General features: G+C 45.2%; 1 protein-coding gene across 1 annotated transcript in view; it reads left to right on the top strand.

Annotated features, from left to right (window-relative positions):
• The window catches only part of GLRA1 (glycine receptor alpha 1), an 80,419-nt gene that overhangs the window by 36,108 nt on the left and 23,708 nt on the right, over positions 1 to 20,603 (top strand). Inside the window, exon 3 of the mRNA XM_024749821.1 lies at positions 1,972 to 2,039. Coding sequence (XP_024605589.1) covers positions 1,972 to 2,039 — 68 coding nt within the window. The remainder of the gene's footprint in view (positions 1 to 1,971; positions 2,040 to 20,603) is intronic.

Below are 20,603 nucleotides of genomic sequence, written 5' to 3'. Positions count from 1 at the left end.
AGATGATGCTACGTCAGACAATCCCGTCTGCACCTCAGTTTGGGAAGCAATAGACTAGGTGACTTTTAAGAGACCTTCCAAAGCACCGAGTGACCACCTAGAGGGGTGGGATAGGGAGGGTTGAGAGGGAGGGTGACACAAGAGGGAAGAGATATGGGGATATATGTATAACTGATTCACTTTGTTATAAAGCAGAAATTAACACACCACTGTAAAGCAATTATACTCCAATGAAGATGTTAAAAAGAAAAAGAAAAAGAAAAAGAGAGAGAACTTCCAGCCCTGAAATTCTATACAGTAACATCATAATTCAAATGGGTAGCTTCCATAAGGGAATTGCAACCCCATGGAGCTGAGAATGACTGCCCAGATCAAGATCTACTCTACCAAATTGATGGGGAAATTGCAACCCAGAAAAGGGAAGGGGCGTGTCTCAGGGCAAAGAGCCAAGGAGAGCTTGGGGCTATGTCTAAAACCCAGGAATCCTGGCAATCCCTTGGAAGGAAAACCTGGATTCTCACAGCAGGATTGAGTCCCTTTCTATACACCAGGATTTCTGAAAAGAAGGAAGTCTTGGCTGAGTTTGGGCGAAATGCTTGTGCTACTTTTTCAAGAGGGACAGAGAGAAGTAGGTATCAGAAAACTTGGGTTTGAGTCCTGGCTCCACCACTTGCTGGGTAAATAAGCCCAGGTGAGTTACTAAAACTCTCTGTGCTCCACTTACGAAGCTGGGACAGTAACTTTGCCCTGCCAACCTCAGGACCTCATGGGGATCAACAAGAAAGTGGACCTGAAAAAATTCACAAATGGCATGTCACAATCTTCAAGTGAAGGATTATGACCTATTATCCAAGTCCTACCCACCTTCAAGGTCAGCTCCAGGTCATCACCTTCATGAGGTCTTCCCTAATGCCTCACTCTTCAGAACCTCTCTCACACCTGGACTCCTACTGCTTCTATGACCCTTACCCACGTTCTCACATTCCTCCCTGGTTATTTGATGCCGGCCCTCTTCTCAGCACATGTGGAAGCCCAGTGCTTAAAATCCTGGATTCTGCCACTCTGTGACCTTGAGCATGCCCCTTCCTTTCTCTGAACCTCTTTCAGAAAGTATAGCCATTAAGACCACTAGCTTTGGAATTAGATCAATCTGAGCTCAAGCTTGACCATTTACTAGCTGTGTAGCCGTGGGCAAATAACCTCTCTGTGCCTCTGTTTCCTCATCTGTAAAATGGAGGGAATAACCATGTCTTCTCATGGAGTTGTTGAGAGGATAGAATGAGATAATGTTAGTAATACTCTCAGCACAACAGCAAAACGTGCTCAGTAAATGGTAGCTGCTGTAATTAATAGTATAAAATGAAGAGACTGGGCTTCAATTGGACAGAGGTCCCGCTAGCAATGAGATTCCAAAGAGCAAATATTCCTCCACTTCCTTCCTGCCCTTGCAGTAGTATTCAAAAAGCTTGCCTGGAAAGTATTTAACAAAGACTTATGGACTTCCTTTGAGGTTCCCTCTGGATACCGCAGCTGTTAATTCCCATCAATGCCCTTTCAGACAATCATTCTTGGTTCATAAGTTCAAGGCAAGGAACTTGCTGTTCCTTGCGATTCCCAAGATGGCCTCCAAATGTTGTAGCTGTAACCTTGCAGCCGCAAATTAGAAGGCAGCCGATGGGGTTTGGGGAAGGGATTTCAACCATATGGCAGGATGATGAATTACCCTGTTAATGAAAGTGCATCCCAGCTCAGCCTCTGGTGCTCTATACCTGGTGCTCACTTGGGGACCAGGGAATCTGGCATAGCAATGTGGCTGGGAGTCCCCGCTGCTCGGGGGTGCGGTGCAGGTCAAGCAAGGGTCTCCTCCACCAAGGGGGATCCATCCCTGAAGTCAAAATCCCACAAACTGGTCCTATCCTGGGGATTTCTTCTTGGCCTTGGAACTAAGCAGGAATCTCTCTTGATTGGCAGGTCCCCCGGTGAACGTGAGCTGCAACATTTTCATCAACAGCTTCGGTTCCATTGCTGAGACAACTATGGTGAGTGAGTCAAAACACAAGCTGCTATTTCCTGCTCGGGATCTCTCTCTCCCTGAAATATCTACCCTCTGCGCTGGTCTTCCCCAAGGAGGTGGAAAATCTGGTGTTTTTTCACATCTTCAGTGGTATACTGTGGGATTTGGACATTTTTACTGTCCTAGTCAATGTTTTGGGTAAAGACATACATCTGAAAATGGCCAAAGAGCTAGCAGGGCTAGCACATGCTAAACACTCAGGATTACAAAAGCAAAATTCTATCAACAGGTGAAAGTTTTAGATTAAAGCAAATGTAAAGACCTGCTTTTAAGTTTAAAATTCAACTCTGCAATAGCAGAAGACTGGTCACAGAAGCTAAAATGGGTATATTGATTCTTCTCTCTACTTTTGTATGTATTTTTTAATTCCCATAGTAAAAAGTTTAAAGTAAATCAGTTATTCTAGAAAAAAAGACTAGAAGGAAAAATACCAAAATGTTAACAGCAATTATCCCTGGATCGTAGACTTACGCATGATTTCATATCCTTCAGTATTTCTACGTTTTTCTCATCTCTACAAAGAGTAAATCTTACACTAGTGATTATAACTAAATGTAATGCTACTTTCATTTTTTTTCCTCAATCCTTGAAAACAAAAAATCAATTATACTTGTTTTGAAGGGAGCAATCTAGCTTGTGAGAAAATAATTAAGGCAGTTTCAATCATCTCTTTATGAGCAGAGGCAGAAGCAGCCAGTCGATCACCAAGCCCTGTAGATGTTCCTGCCTTGAAATCCTCTAAACCACCCATTCCCCTATGTCCGCCTGACCCTGGTCCAGCTCAGGCTTCCATGGTGCCTGGCCCACATTACTGCAAAGCGTCCCAAGACTTGCATCTTGCCCGCCTCCAATCCATTCTTCCTCACACCGTGGTCTTTCTAAGATACAAACCTAACTACGCCAGTCCCCTGCATTAACGCCTCCCTGTGGACCCCCCTCCCCGTCAGCATTAAGCTTAGAGGGCCCCTCTGATTCTGCGCGGCTGCATCTCTTCCCTCTTGCTTCCCGTTATGGATTAATGGAATTGTCCGGCGTTCTCCACGCGGGCCATGCTCGCCCTCTGGTTTTCAGCCTTCTCTTGATGCTGCTGAGGCCTCTGCCCAGAGCACCCGCTCCAGCCTCCTTTCCACTGCCAGCCTCCAGGCTCCCTTAACTCTCCGCTTAGAATGACCTCCGCAAGGGGACATATAGTTTTCAAGGGCAGGAGCCCTCTGTGTCCCCCTTTGCCTGGCAAAGCAATAAAGCTATTCTTTAAAAAAAAAAAAAAAGAAAGAAAGAATGACCTCCACAGGAAGGCTTCACACTCTAACACGTGTGTACACGTGTGTGAGCTCATGTGTGCGCTTGACCTAAGCCTGCGATGGGTCCCTCCTACCCATTCTTGTGACACGTGCTACAATTCCCGTAACAGCACTGACCACCTGCACTTACATTCTCACAGTCTGCTCATGTGTCCCTCCTCTCACTATTAATGTCAGTTCTCTGGGGGCCAGAATCTTGTCTCATTTCCTGTGGTAACCTTGGCAGCTGGCACAGTGATCTAATAACAGGTCTCAGTCATTTTCTAAAATAAATAAGCCAAATCAGATATATTGTCTATTGATTCAAACCATTATTTGGTCCTAAACATTTATGGAGATTAGATCTAACCTTCTAGTCCCAGACTGGCAAAAATCACTGAGCTCCGTATGTCATGGGGCAAATGGTCCAAAATCTATGCTCCTGCAGAGAGGTCTGTCTTAATATGGTCAAGAGACCCTGCCCACATCCAAAGGAAAAGCAATCAATTCCCTAAAACTCATAGGCCTTTTATCTCCATATGGAGATGGTCCCACCTGTCGACTAGGAACAAGCATGGCTGCTTTTCACTGGGCCTCCAGGTTCGAAAGCCAAGTCTTTCCACTCTGTGAATGGATATCTTATTAGAGCTTCTAATGAACTCTGCTTTTCTTCTTCTCCCTCCCAAATCGGAAGTGCATTGACATCTGCATTTCATAGTCCCTGTGCGGTGAGTGTTGACACTTCCTCTCTTCTTCTGAAATGGTAAAGAGTCATCAAACCAAGTCAGGGGCCACCCAGTTACGTTAAGAACTTGGTTATCTGAGGACAGGTGTACATATCTGCACTCCAATACCACCCCCACCTGTTTCCCTGTAATTGTCACACGGAGACCTATTTCCTTGTTACAGATTACTAAAGGCGTAGTGGTTTGCCCTTATTTTGTGTGGTGGTTAAAAGCCGAGACTCTGAAGTGACGTAGACCTGGGTTCACTCACTATATGTAAGAAGCTGATTTGGTTCGTATCTTTAAGCCTCAGCTTCGTTGTATGTAAAATCCCAGGGGTGATTAACATCATACTACTTCACCAAGTTGTTGTTTTTTTTTTACCTCCTCAAGTTATTATGGATGGAAATTACGTGCAGGGAAGTGTTTATCACAGTAAATGCTTTGTTAAGTGCTCTAAATGTTTTCGATGATGATGATGATGGTGGCGATGATGGAGGCTCTGGGCACTGAAGCCCCAAAGCCACCACTGATTAGCTGTGTGATCCTGAGCAATTCCTAGACTTCTCTGAACCTTACCCTTCTCTGGTATCTCTTGTCTACCTTTCCAGACTTCATTCCCGCTGCATACTGCTTTCTACAGAGACAGTATAGCAGTTAGGACACAGTCTTCCATGCCCAGACAAAATCTGAGGCTCAGCTCTGTGGCTTTGGACAAGGTAGCCTAAGTTAGCCTCCTCATCTGCAGAGCAGGGGACCAACAGCAGCCACCTTGTGACCTGTTGTGAGGATTAGGAGATAAGGCACAGAAGTGCTAAGTGCAGGGTCTGACACATAGTACACACACAATGAATGTCAGTTATTATTATTAAATGCCACTAGTAATTTTCAACACATTTTCACACTCATTCTCTCACTTGATTCCTTCACCAAACACTTACTGTAATGACCACTCTACAAAGTAGACATGGCAGACACAATATTCCCCAATTTACAGCAGAGGAAACCAAGATTTGGTGAAATCACATCCCAGAACTAGTTATTGACCAGGCAGGGATTAAGATCCAATCCTTGTAACTGCCAGAACATTGAAGAGCACAGACGGGGGAAACTGAGGGACCCCAGGCCCACAAAGCACACTTAAGCAACAACCTAAGCGTTCTCAAATGTGGAAATCCAACCTCAAATCATGGTAGGCTCAGCATGCCTCAGGAGAAAATAGTAAGTAATGAAAACGGAGATAACCAACAAGGGGAGCACAGAGAGATGGCCCCCTGGAGTGGAGATCAATAATGTTTAGACAGGGCTTCCCTGGTGGCGCAGTCCACCTGCCGATGCAGGGGACACAGGTTCGTGCCCCGGTCCGGGAGGATCCCACATGCCGCGGAGCGGCTGGGCCCGTGAGCCATGGCCGCTGAGCCTGCGCATCCAGAGCCTGTGCTCCGCACTGGGAGAGGCCACGACAGTGAGAGGCCCGCGTACCGCAAAACAAAAACAAGAACAAAAACAAAAAAATATAGTAACAAGGGCAACAACCACACATTAAATGCTACTGTGTGCCAGGCAGTATGCAGAGCACTTCCACATGTTTCATCTCATTTAGACCTCACAACCCCCATGAGGCAGGACATGTTATCCCCATTTTACAGATAAGTAAACTGAGGCTCAGAAAGGTTAGGTCACTTGCATAAGGACATGCGGCTAATCGGTAGCAGAAGTGGGAATTGAATTCAGATCTATATCACCCCAAACCCCAGGTCCTCCTGAGCCAAACAGAAATATTTAATTTCCGGATGTTTGGGATTACCCAGCCTTTGCTTGTTTCTTTTCATCATAAAGAAGTTAGAGCTAAGGGGAACTTCATTGAACAGACATGACCAGGCCCCCAGACTTTCATCCCAGGGCTCTGCCTCACCAGCCACGCAAAGAGCTGGTCATGCACCCTGGGTCCACGGTAATATGGACATAGTCCCAATGTCAGAAACTTTCCAGGCTGTGTCTGTTCTCTAAGATCAACAGGAGTGCAGAGCCACTCTGTAAACAGCTGGAGTCCCCAGGCCTGACTGTCTGCCTCTCAGAGCCTGGCTTTATTCACCAGAGCTGAGAGCAGAGAAGGCAGCCAGCAAAGCAACAGGGGTCTCTATCCGTTCCTGACGAGGGGAGGGCTGAGTCTGGCTGGCCTTCATCTGACCTTTCCAGCGACTCTCTGAGTCTATGCAGTGAGACGAAGGTAGAAGCAGGGACAGGAATGGACGAGGGAGAAGAGGGAAGGGAGTCCTGGCCTAGAGCAGCAACTTCGGCACTCTACAGGAGAAAGATCTGGAGCTAGGACCTAGAGGGAACCATCCAGCTTGTCTTGACACGTGTGCTTACGAGTGCACCTAAGTGTGTGCTCTGCAGCATCTATACGTCATGGAGCATGTGTGTGCATGTGTATATTGTGGGACCATGTGTTTGTGCAAATGTACACATTGGCCTGTGTATATGTGTATGCTAGTTTGAACAGATTTAGACAGGTAACCTCAGAGAGAGATGTATCTGACCACGTACAGGTATGAACATAAGTATGTGTACTTCTGTGGTTATAAATGCACATGTGAATGTGTGTAGTGAGGATGTGCACGTATCTGAGTATATATATAGGACTACGTGAAAGTGCTTAAGAGTGAAAATGCATGAAGGGTATTATTTTCACATAGGTAATTGTGTGTGGATATTTGTGAAGCACATACTTAAGTATGTAGCAGCATCTGAGCCAGCAACATGTCTATATGCATGTGCCTGTGAATGCGTAAATACAAAAACACAGGAATAAGTGAAAGAATATTTAATGTGTAACAGTATGTGTGTACGGGTATGTCGATACATGTGTTCAGGTGTACATGTGAGTGTGCACACGTGGGGACATGCAGACAGCTGGAATTCATGTGGAACTAAATGTCAGCAGATGTGAAAGAGAGACAGAGTGTGCATATGTTTGTGAGTGTCTGTGTGTGGGTCTTGACGTCCTTTGGGCATGAATCTCAGCATTTCCATTATGAGGACGTGTGCTCCAGCCTCTCTTGCCAAGGGCCGGGCTAGCCTGGCACAGAGACAGGCACACTGTGGCCAGGACCCCTGGCGATTGGCAATGGCCTATGCAACTACCGTCCACACGTTTGGCCTTATTTGTCGATATTAGGGGGGCAATGGACAGAGCCCTGAACCAGGAAACAAGAGACCAAGGTTTGAGCTCTAGCTCTGCCACAGTTTAATACCACTGAGACTCACTTCCCCCTTGGCACCTGGCTCTAAGAATGGCGTGTAGGAATACACAAGAAGTGGGTATGAGAGCCCTTTATGAATGCTACAGAAATGTAAAGGATTATTAACTATTGAACCAGTCAGCCAAGGACTCCAACACATAAGCCTAAGGAAATGTCTTTCTAGTTTTTTTTTTCCTTCTGTTCCCTATTTATTCATTTATTGTTTCCACCTCCGTTTTTAAGGTCCTATACTGTACGTGCTGAATAGGCTGTAAGGATATAGATCCGTTTTACTCATATTAGGCTAGGCTTTCCTACAGCAACAAACAACCCCTGAAATCCCAGTGTCTTAGAACAGCAAAGACTGATGTATCACTCACCTAAAGTCTGCTACAGATCTGGGGGACTCTCCAGGACTACTGTCCTCCACGTCATGGCTGAGCTTTGCATTTCCACATCAACAGGCGATTTCACATTTGCTGTGAGAGGAAGAAGGCACTAAGGGGTGGCACACCGGCAAGTAAGTGCTTTCCACCCAGAAGTGACATATAGCACTTCTGCTCACATTTCACTACCCAAAGGGAGCCACATGGCCCTACCTGAAGAAAAGTACAATCCTCCCATGTCCCCAGAAGTAAACAGGAGCCAGGTAGGTCTCTGCTTTCAAGGAGTCTATTGGAGAAGGTGGCCAAGGAAATCAAAGAGAATACCGCAATATGATGAGTGAGATTACAGAGGTATGCACAGGATGCCATGGAACACAGAGAATAGCAGTGACCAACAGCAATACTAGGCAACACTTACTGAACATGTATTATGTGCTGGGTGCTGTGAAAATGCTGTTGTGTGGTTTTGAGTCATTTTTCTGAAGTAGAAATCTGATCATGGTTCTCTGCATGTTAAAACCTTCCAGGAGTCTGTCATACAGAGTGAAGTAAGTCAGAAAGAGGAAAAAAATGGTTCTGAAGAACCTAGGAGCAGGACAGGAATAAAGACGCAGATGTAGAGAATGGACTTGAGGACACGGGGAGGGGGAAGGGTAAGCTGGGACGAAGTGAGAGAGTGGCATGGACTTACATATACACTACCAAATAAAAAATAGATAGCTAGTGGGAAGCAGCTGCATAGCATAAGGAGATCAGCTCGGTACTTTGTGACCACCTAGAGGGGTGGGATAGGGAGGCTGGGAGGGAGACGCAAGAGGGAGGGGATATGGGGATATATGTATACGTATAGCTGATTTACTCTGTTATACAGCAGAAACGAGCACACCATTGTAAAGCAATTATACTCCAATAGAGATGTTAAAAATAAATAAATAAAATAAAATAAAACCTTCCAGGAGAGAATGGCGTTGTAGAATGACCCAGAGAGGAAAGGGGTATTAAAAGCTGGTGTGTGTTCAACAGCAGTAAAAGAGGAGACAAGTCAAGTAAGAAAAGAGAATCTCATCCAATGGGTTTGGCAATGGAGGATGGGGGAGGGGAGCGTGTATGAAATTAGAGAATGCGATTCAGGGGCAGGACGAAAGCACAAGACAAAAGGAAGTGAAGACAGTGGGAAGATAATTCTCTCAAAAAGCTCTGCTATAAAGAGAAGGTGAGGTGGTGGTGGTGTCATTTGTCATTTACTGAGCACTGTTCTAAAAACCAGGCATCTGTGGTTAGCAAAGTATGGGGATCATTTCATATAACACAACAATCCCATTTTATAGATGAGGAAAGTGAAGCTCAGAGAGGCTTAATTCACCCAAGCTTTTCCAGCCAATAAACACCATCACCAGTTATTATCCCCAGGCTGCCTGAATCCTGGTGACCTGCTCTTGGCCTAGGCCACCTGCTGAGTGTGGGGCAAGAGGAGAGGCTGCAGAGCCAAGGGGGTGTCAGGGTCGTGGGAGGACATGACTTCACCTGCACTCTGGTTTGGCTAACAAGTAGGATCTGTGCAATTCTATCAGAACTGGTATTGAGAGAAGCCATTGGCTGTCCATCCCTCTGGATATTTGCAAATGAGACCTCAAGATCTATGAAAACAGCTACCATGCGAGGAGGTTAAATGCCCCCTATGTCCAACCATAAAAGTTAACACATTGTTTAGGAAGCAGTCATTTCTGAACGCCAGCCTACTTCTGGGATCAATTGACTAAATCAAATCAACTGATTGAATGAATTGGAATCAGTTGATTGAATGAATTGATTTTGAATCATAGAAGATAAAACTTAAATCCATCTACTTCTTTCCAACTCTGCTGCTGTCAGCTCTAGTTCAACTTGGCACCATCTCTATCCTGCTTGACTGAAACAGCCTCCTAACCGGCCTCCCTGCCTCCCTTGCTCCCCTTCTCTACCACTTCCCATAGTGCCTTTTAAACCCTAAATCACATCACAGCACTCCCCTGCTTCAAATCCTGCAACACCTGCTTAATCCTTTTACTACGCTCAGCTCCTTCTGCCCAGAAAAATCTTTGCATGAATGGTTCTTTCTCATCCTTCAGGTCTCAGCTCAGATATTTCTTCAGAAGGTCCTTCCCTGACTCCCTATCTAAAAATGTCCCCCCTTCCGGTCACTGTCGCATCATGTTCTATTATCTTCGGAGTAATACCTAAAAAGTAAAAGTTTGCTTGTTAGTTTGTTGTTTTGTTTGCTTTTTTATTGAGAGTGGGGACCCTGTCTTTCTCAATCATCCCTGTATTTCCAGTGCCCAGTACTTTGCCTGGACCATAGGAGCTCAATCAATATTTGTAGAGAGAATTAACATTGGAGGTTCTCCAGTTTGAACCCCCATCTCTTGTCAGAACCTCTGCCACAAATGTTGTAGTTTCTGCTTGCACACCTCCAGTGATGGGAACCCCTGCACCCCCCCCAGGCAGCCCACTTCATCTTGGGACACCTCTGACATCTCCATTTGCTCATGGCTTTCATTCTGATCCTGGGGCCACAGAGAACCAATCTCTGCACCTGACAGCCCTTCCAATAACTGAGGTCAGTCCTCTCGCTCCCTGGCCATGCCTGGCTCCGTTGGCCATTCTCCCCAGTTCTCAGTCCCTTTCCCATCTAGGGTGCTCTCCGAGTACAGCCAGCATGTCAATTTCCACCTTGAGCTGAAAGGCCAAGCAATGAACCCAGACCCTCAGGAGTGCTTAGAGCAGAGCGCACCAGGGCCATGCTCATCCTTACTCTGGGTTAGTGGGCTTCAAAGCATTGTTTTTAACAGCAGCCCACCACCACAGTCCTTTTTTTTTTTGCGTTACGCAGGCCTCTCACTGTTGCGGCCCCTCCCGTTGCGGAGCACAGGCTCTGGACGCGCAGGCTCAGCGGCCATGGCCCACGGGCCCAGCCGCTCCGCGGCATGTGGGATCTTCCCGGACCGGGGCACGAACCCGCGTCCCCTGCATCGGCAGGCAGACTCTCAACCACTGCGCCACCAGGGAAGCCCCACAGTCCATTTTTAAGGTGAATCTTATGCAGCACTTTAAGACACTGATTTTTGAAAATGGGCTATTCTGGAGGAAGTGGAACAAAAGCCAGAAATCTCAATGCCTGGGGCTTTTCCTCAATCGGCCCCTGCAAGGTAGCTCTGGGGACCTCCTCAGAACCCTAAAATCATTTCTACACACACCACCTTAAAGACCTTTCAGTTTAGGGACTTCCCTGGCAATCCAGTGGTTAAGGATCTGAGCTTCCACTGCCGAGGGCATGGGTTCGATCCCTGGTCAGGGAACTAGGTGCAGCCAAAAAGAAAAAAAAAAGACATTTCAGTTTAGGTAACAAGTCACAGTGTTGACTGACACTATGCTTATGGACAGCAAAACTCTGGAACTTTTTTTTAAAGTATATGAGCAACAGATGAAAACAAGTTTTGTAGTAAGTCCGGTAAAAAAGAGAAGAGAGAGAGAAACAGGAATGCCCCTGCTTTGCAGTCTCCCCCTGTCCCATCTGAGTTAACCACTGCAGAAAACACTTTGGTGTATGTCTTACTGGTCTTCTTTCCTTGAATGTATCGATACATCCCTTCGTTATTACACATCTTTGTCTAGACAGGATTGTGCAATACAATTTGCTTTTTTCACTTCTTTCCACATCACTACATACAGGTCTACCTCATTCTTAACGTTCTACACACCCTCAAATTTGGAAACATAACAATGGTTTACTATTATTACATTCAGTATGTGACAAAACGATTTTAATCAGTATTTACAGATTTACGGCCCGCCTGTAAAATTCCACGCTCTGGACATAACATCACTTCATGGTATTTAACCACTTGTCTCCTGATGGGCCTGTAGGTTCATGCAGCTTTCACTATTACAAATAAGGGCCACAATGAATAGTCTTACACATGACTCTGCGTGCTTCCTTAGGATATATTACAGAAGTGGAATTACTTTATCAAAGGACCTGCACTATTTTGACAAATATTATTGCCCAACTTGCTCCCAAAGAAGCTTCAATAATTGTTCCCACAACAGCGTTTTTATCCTTGCCAACTCAAGATATTATCAAGATTTTTAATTTTACCAAATGGGATTTTTTAAATGGTACTTCACTGTCATTTTTAATTTTCACTCCAGATTCCAAGTGGATTTGAGTATCTTTGCTTTTTTTCTTTCTTTTTTTGCATAATGGGCATTTTGAATAATATTATAAGTTTCTTCTTTTACATATACCTCCATAATCCATTTGGAGTTTAGTTTGCTGTAAAGTATTTGGTGATGGTTTAATTCTATTTTTCTCTGATTAGATAGTAATTTTCCAGCATTATTCTTAAGTAGCCATTATTTCTCCACTGATCAGAAATGCTACCTTTCTCAGAAACTAAATCTATCTATCTATCTATCTATCTATCTATATATACACACACACATACACACACACACACACACATATATACATATATCTTTTTCTAGTCGCAGTTTATTGTCCATTGCTCCATTATCTGTTTCCACTCTATTTTAATTACTATGGTTTAACACTGTATTTCTATATCTGGTAGAGAAAGTCCTCTGTTTTTCTTCTTTAATAAGGTTTCTTGTCATTTCCAGTCCATTTTCTCTTCCATACGAACTGTACAATCAGCTTGTTGATGCTATAAAAATTGCCTCAGATTTTGATTGAGGTTGCGCTGAATTTATAGATTCACTTGTAGAGAACTGACATCTTAACAGTATTATATAAATGTGGTATGTCTCTCCATTTATATAGGTATTCCTTCATGCCTTTCAGTAAAGCTTTAGAAGCATTTCGTTGTGTGTGTGTATATATATAAATATATATATACATACACACAAGTCACACATTTCTCATTAGGTTTATTACTGAATATTGTGTGAGGTTGGTTAATATTGTGGATGAGATCCTTGTTTGTTGTTGCTTTTTCCATTACACGTTCAGTCTGTCTACACAGCTAATGCTAGGCCATTTACACTCTGGGATTTGGGAAGTCCAAGAAAAAGTCTATTAAGGGCCATCCAGTTAGACATATCTCGACACTCCCAAAGCCTTGGTAAACCGCAGACCGAGAGGAAGCCAAGGAGAGAGCCCTCACACATGCCATAGAGTCTGCTAAGAGGCAGAAAATGGGGTTATAGGCAGTCTTGGTAACATCTGCTGGATGACTCTCTCCAATACACCACCATGGGAGGCATCACAGTCGTGAATTTATGGCATCCCAGGGTTGGCTCTCCATCAGATCAGATTCAGGAAGGCTGACTAATGACAATCAAAGCCACAAAAGACTGAAGTGGGTAAATAAGACCATCAAGTTATTTTACTTTATGATGGGGCTTTCCATTCCAATAACAACATGCTTGTGTCCTCCATGAAAGCACTCCCTTGCCATTTGCCGAATACCAGGGAAAACAAATTAAAAGTTGCTTTTGACATACCAAATTGGAGGAAAAGAAGGTAGACAGTCTTGAGGAAAATCTCATCCGGGCCAGAGAGAGGTCTAAGAAACCATCCCTCCTCACCACACAGAAACCCTCTTTTCAGACACAAAAAAAGTTGGTGTTCCCCCAAGCAGTGTGACCCTATCCTTCAGATGATGCTAGACTACCAACTGCCAAATTCCTGCTCATCAAACTGCCCTTTCTTATACTACCGAATGAATGTCTCCAATATGTTTATAAAATAGTTCTCTAAACAAGACACAGTAGGGACTTCCCTGGGGGTGCAGTGGTTAAGACTCCACGCTCCCAATGCAGGGGGCCCGGGTTCGATCCCTAGTCAGGGAACTAGATCCCACATGCATGCCACAACTAAGAGTTCACATGCCACAACTAAGGAGGCTGCGTGCTACAACTAAGGAGCCGGCCACCCACAACAAAGAAACCCATGAGCCACAACTAAGGAGCCCTCAAGCCGCAACTAAGGAGCCTGCCTGCCGCAACTAAGACCCAGGGCAACCAAAATAAATAAATAATTTAAAAAAAAAAGCTCCAAAGCTGCAAAAACCCTTAAAAAAAAAAAAAAGACATAATACAATAAATTAGGGTTCCACTTAATAAATTACAAACACAGGCCTGTTCTAAATCATTGAGATTACACATGGGTCATAGTGATTGATGCTGAGCCTTGCCAAATTTCTCTGCTGCATGTTCACCTGTTAGTTTAACTCGCAGAGATCAAACTTATTTTCCATATTTCCAAGTTCGCTAGTGGCATGTCTCACTTTTATGCCCTGTACTGTCAATACTGTCCTCTTTCCCCTTTTCAGGTTAATATCCACGCTTCAATTTGCATCCTTTGGCAACCAGTTACAGATCCACCTCAGTTTAGCATCACAATACAAAGTTCTCCATCTGATACTGACTATGAGGATACATATGAGCCAACCTGTCACATGGGCTCAGTGAGATCCCAGTATACTATGTCTACTACGTTTCTTTCACCTACCCATCTAGGAACTTGGTTTTCAAAAAAAGGAAACAGAGGGAACTCCCTGGTGGTCCAGTGGTTAAGACTCCGAACTTCCACTGCGGGGAACACGGGTTCAATCCCCAGTTGGGGAACTAAGATCCCGCATCTCTCACAGAGTGGCCAAAAAAAAAAAAGGAAATAGGCAGCATGCAATTGTCAAAAGAATGTGAAATTGGGAGCCAGACAGCTGTGGATTCACATTCCTGCTCTAGCACCTACTAGCTATGGGACTCTGGGCAAGACACTTAAGCTCTGTTTAACCTCTCTGAATTTCAGTTTCCTCCCCTGTAAAATGAGTATAATAATATTCAGTGTGCTAGGCTGATGAAAAGTTTAGAGATACAATGCATATAAAATCTAGCAAACGTTAGACATCCAATAAAAGTGGCTGCAATTAGCATTTTTATGTAATTATTAAACTCACACTGGGCTTTAGTGATCCCCTGAAGATAAACAAAGAGGCTCCACTCCACTTGTCCAAACCATCGGCAGTTCTTCACAACAAATGCAGCCCTGATTATGTGCGATCCAAATGAGAATGCAACAGGCAGGGTGGTGACTTAGGAGAGGTTGAAGGCATGGAGCAGGCAACTGGAGCCAAGGACGCAATGGTCAGGATCCGGGGAGTCTGCCAGCTCTGTACTTGAGTGTAGAGCAGACAATGGGTCAAATCCAAGGGGCAGGGACTTCCCTGGTGGTCCAGTGGTTAAGACTCTGTGCTTTCAATGCAAGGGGTGCAGGTTCAATCCCTAGTCAGGGAACTAAGATCTCACATGCTGTGCGACGTGGACAAAAAAAAAAAAAAATATTCAAGGGGCAAATCAGGAACGATGTAGGAGTACTAGTAGACTGCTGGACCTGGGGCAGAAGCCTTTTGTCCTTTGCCTGTTTTTTTTTTTTCTTTTTAATTTTTATTGGAGTATAGCTGCTTTACAATGTTGTATTAGTTTCCACTGTACAGCAAAGTGAATTAGCTATACGTATACGTATACCCCCTCTTTTTTGGACTTCCTTCCCATTTAGGTCACCACAGAGCATTGAGTAGAGTTCCCTGTGCTATATAGTAGGTTCTCATTAGTTATCTATTTTATACATAGTATCAATAGTGTATATATGTCCATCCAGTCCAGTCTCGCAATTCATCCCACGCCCCTCCCTTTGCCTTGTTTTAATACTTCCTGCTAATTGTGGGTATCTACAAACCCACAGGAACATAACAGCAGCCAGAGGCAGTAGCTGATGGCATTGAGGTATCACAAAAGTGTCGCTCAGTACAAATCTGGGAGATTCTGGATGGTGTAGTCTACTAGCTAAATGCATGGGCTCTGGCATTAACATCTTGGGTTCAAATCCCAGCTTTGCCACTTACTAGCTGTGTGACGTCAGGTACAGTACTTTAACTTCTGTGTGCCTTAATTTGCCTAACTGTAAAATGAGAATAATAGAACCTACATCACAGGATTATTATAAATATAAAACAACACACATTAAGAACTTAGCATCATCCCTTGCATGTGGTAACATCTCAATGTATTATGTGCATTGTTATTATCAATTCTGCATCTGCCAGTAACTAGTGCTGGGAACTTGAGCTGTTAGGGCTTTAATGTCCACGTCTATCCAATGGAGATAAGAATCTTCCCTTTCATGCCAAACTTCATAGAACAAAACCAATGTGAGGGTGCTTTGTAAAGTAAAAAGCAGTTAATAAGTATGAGACGTTATTAATAAAAGGAACTGACACAAAAAAGAAAGAAAGAAAGAAGCGAACACAGTGTACTACTTAAAAGCACAGGACTTTGGAGTCAGCCAGTCATGGATTCGAGCCTCAGCTCTGTCACTAACTTTAGAAAAAGCATTACGTCTCCCCAGGCTCAGTTTATCCATAAAATGGTATCCCTATGAGAATCTGGGGAGAGGGATCATTAAAGCCCTTAGCACTGTGTCTGGCACTCACTCAAGATTCAGTAAACTCTCCATGTGCCGGTGAGCCAGGTCCATATTCTCACAGGGCAGTGAGGAGACTGGGGCTGACTCTTCTCACATTTGAAGGCAACATCTTTGACTCTGATTCCAGAGGTCTGGGAAAGTGCTTGAGAAGCAGCAGCAGCTCATAAACCAAGCCTGGGACCCTCCACTCTGAATGCCCCCTGGTCCCTGGCTCTCAGCAGACTGCTCCAGCTCTCACACATCTTAATCCCAAATCCTGTCAGAGCTGAGTCTAAGTTAGAGTTTCTCCAAGGAGAGCAGAGACTGCCTGATGGCAGATTCAGCTCGGTTCTCCTCCTCCTGCCCTTAAAGGTGTACAAGGGATTAGGAAAAGTAGTGGGAAATGGGTCAAGATTTCTGTATGCAAGTCCCACCTTAGTCACTGAACTGCTGTGTGGCCTGAGAAAAGTCTCTTTCCCTCTCTGGGCCGTGTGTAAAAGGAAGGAGTTGAGACAGAAGTCTACCTGTAATATTTGTGATGAAAATGATGAAGGATAAGATGATGATGACAAAGAACAATGATTCTCTCCTCTGCCCCACTCTCCATCCCTACTATCTCAGTTTAGCACTTCCTTATCTTTCATTGAACTGTCACAGTGGCCTCAAAATAAGTCTCCCTGGTCCCGTTTTCTCTCAATTCAGCACTTCATGGTCACGCCTCCCATGCTGATCTTCCTGAAGTCAAACTGGGATATTGCTCCACTGCTTAAGACTTCAGTGGTGCCCAACTGGCTACAGAATAAGATCCAAACACCTTGGTCTGGCAGTTAAGGATACCCACAGTTTCAAATCAATCCATTCTACAGCCTCTCACAGCAGAGTGGTTAAGAGAATGCGCTTTATATAATTAGACAAACCAGATTTGAATTCCAAGCCCATTATTTACTGTGTGAATTTGGACTAATTACTTAATCTCCCTGAGCCTTCTTCATCTATAAAATTAAGGTGAAACCACCTATAATCATAGGACTGTTTTAAACATAAAATGAGCAGAAGTTTGTGGCATGCTTAGCACAATGCCTGGTACTTAGTAGGTCCTCAATAAGAGGGACTTTTATTACTTACGCAGCTGACGGTTGAGCTAAACTGAACTGTTTGAATGCCCCTGCCTATACACCTTTCCTGGTGCTATTCCTTCCACATGAAATTCCTCTGATAACCTGCCCCCCTCACCCACCCCCGCCAACTCTACAAATCCTAACCCTAAATACACCAAGGCCAAAGCCCTGGTCCTCACGTCCTGTCCTGCTCTACACCTGTATTCCTCACCTCTGTCCTTCCTCCTCACACATCACTGGCCTCCTTTCCAGCCAAAATCAGGTATTATTCATATCTCAGAACAACACCAGATCTAGAGATGCTAACTTCAGGAGGATGAAACAACCTGATAGGGGCCATTTCAAATGCCACCTTCTCCCCAAAATCACTTCCAGAATCACCCAACCTGCCTGGAAGTAATGTCAATGACTTGAAAGCAATATCTAATAGCAGCTTGTTAGAACCTCTTCTGACCCTTATCACTTTCAGTTTTGTATGTTAGATTTGTGTCCATACCTTGCCTTGCTTGCTAGATAATCTGAGCTCTGTGAGGGTAGAAGCCAAGACCTGAGCCTCTGCTCTCACCGTTCTCCCACTGGGCCTCATAAGTGTTTACAGAGTTGAATCAAGTTTAGAGAAGAAACATCCCTTTAATGGCTAGAAGGCTGAGACTTAGGAGGGTGTAAGAATCTGATTCTTCATCCTCCTCTTGGGTGATGGCTCTTGGTTCTGCCTGCTGTGGGCACACATCTTGCCCTTCACGTCCTCTTCCCACCAACACACCCACCAGGTTCTTAGCTCTTTCCTACTAAAGCACCTCATGTTTCCTATTTCACCACAATACTGAGTTTAGAGGAGTTTGCTGGGAGAGGTTAGAGTCTGAAATTAGACATAACCGGGGCGGGGACGGCGCGGGGGTGGGTGCACACAGGAAGTCTTCCATCCATGTTTGTTGAATGATAGAACGAACAAATGAATGAGTTAATACTCTACCTTGGTCTCGCAAGCATGGAAGCTGCCCAGTTTCCAGAAATCAAGCCATCAGGGAATCTCAGATGCAAGACTAGAGAGTGGGTGCTAGAGCCTGCTGAGCCAGAGCTCCACCAGTCCCTCCCCCTCGGACTTAGAAGATGGGCCACCTTGAGGGTCAAGGCCTGGAAGCCAACTACCAGAGGTGGGACCTGAGGTTCTCAGCTGGAGAACTCCAGTGCTGTTCTTCCAGCCTCTGGGCCTGAACGTGGACCCCCATCAGGTTGAACACTGACCAGAGTGACTGTAGAGCCAAGTAAGCAAAATGGCGTTTAGCTTTCAGCCTATTACAACAGTTACATTGGTCCCTTCCAAACGGCATTTCCTGCTGCTGTTTACCAACCGGGGAGGAGAAAATCGATGCAGCAGCTCGTCTGGGGAGCGGGTGCTATGGGGAGAAGGGGGCACTAGGAGAAGGGGACAAGTCGCCTGAGGACACCAGACACCGTCTCCTCAGCTCTTACCCTCACTTCTCATGAATCGCTTCAAAGCGAGACCCTATGGTTTTCATTTTGTCTTTCTCCTTTTAAGTGACGTATGTTTCTATTGTTTTATAATCAACAAGCATTACTTCTGTAATAGGAAAAATAAAGTATTTTTAAATATCAGTAATAAAATGCAACTGTAATAATGTCCTTCCCTACTTAAAATTCTTCGAAGACTCCACATTAGTCCCAGGATGGAGTCCGCATTCCCCAGGACAGCCTGCTGGGCGCTGCATGCTTCCTCCCCCTCCTGCCCTCACTCATCTACTTGCTGTTCTGTCCAAAGCACCGTGCTCTTGCTTTGTCTCTAGGCCTTCACAGGTACAGTTCCAACTGCCCAAAATGCTTTTCCTTTTTGGCTCTGCCATATTTGGTCTCACCTTAACTTCTGTATCTCCCCAGTGCCCTGTACCTAATCTAATCCCCAGCAGAGCCCAATCTCCGTGTGGTGTAAGCGCTACACCGTAGGCTCTGTGACAGCATAAACACGTCTTTCTTGTTCTCAACGTGTTCTCCAGTGCCGAGAACAGTGCCTGGCACTTAGATGCTCCATTAAATGTCGCTGGAAAACATAAAACTAATAACGATCACCTATTAGATTTGGAAGGGTTCTCAGAGACCATCTAGCCTAACTCCTCCTTCTAACAGTGGGGCCCGGAGAAGTAAATCCAGATTTTAATCCCAGGTCTCTTCTGAATTGCTATGTGACCTTGGACAATGCCTCCTCTCTCTGACCCGCAGTCTCTCCAGCTATAAAATGGGGAAAGCTCGGGCTTCCCTGGTGGTGCAGTGGTTGAGAGTCTGCCTGCCAATACAGGGGACACGGGTTCGTGCCCCGATCCGCGAAGATCCCACATGCCACGGAGAGGCTGGGCCTGTGAGCCACGGCCGCTGAGCCTGCGCGTCCGGAGCCTGTGCTCCACAACGGGAGAGGCCCGCGTATGTCAAAAAAATAAAAAATAAATAAAAAATGGGGAAAGCTCTTCCTACCCCAACTTTTTCCGGCTCTGCCTCCCCCTCCCGCTCCCCCTCCTGGGTGGTGGGTAGCTCCAGGTACACCGACTGGGTGAGTAGGTAGGATGGTGCAAGAGAAAGAGAAGGTCAGGTTTATCCTCTCAAACTGTTGCCCTTCAGGTTGAGGAGATAAGACACACACAGTGAGGTAGTGCTAAATTAAATGTTTCTGGCCATTCCGTTTTGCTAGGAGATCAGAAAAGGAAGAAGTCAGGGAAGCCTGGGGGCACCAAGCCTCCTACAGGAGATAAGGCTTAAACTGAGCAGGCAGTGGGGGTGAGAGAAGAGGCTCCCCAGCACAGAAACAGCCATCCATAGCCAGGGGATGTAATCAACAAGTGCTCACTAGAAGGTCGGGCTAGTGTGGATTCAGATTCCAGCTCTGCTGCTTACTAGCTCAACCTTTCCAAACCTCAGTTTCCTGAACCTCACTAGGAGAATTTGAATGTCTAGCTTGCAGGGGTTTTGTAAGGATTAAATGTATGTGACAGTATCTAGAACAGTGCCTGGTGCCTAACAGGCCATTTTAAGAAATGCCACTTTCTTTTCTTCCTTCCAGCCACATAAACTGGCTTGACATGTTGCTGGCAAGAACATCAGAAGTGCAGCTGGGGTTTGGGGACTGAAGGCTTTTTCTGTCCAACCATTCATAGTCTGTTTACTCTGACATGACTCCCAGTGCCTCATCTCTCCCTCCCTCCCTCCCTCCCTCCCTCTCTCCCTCTCTCCCTCTCTCTCACCCACACACACACACACTTACATTATCTCTCTCTCACCCTCTCTCTCTCCCTCTCCCTCTCCCC

The sequence above is a fragment of the Neophocaena asiaeorientalis genome, unplaced genomic scaffold (assembly GCF_003031525.2).
Source record: "Neophocaena asiaeorientalis asiaeorientalis breed wild unplaced genomic scaffold, Neophocaena_asiaeorientalis_V1.1 scaffold548, whole genome shotgun sequence".
Classification (NCBI taxonomy): Eukaryota; Metazoa; Chordata; class Mammalia; order Artiodactyla; family Phocoenidae; genus Neophocaena; species Neophocaena asiaeorientalis.
This window is presented reverse-complemented; position numbering and strand designations above follow the sequence as displayed.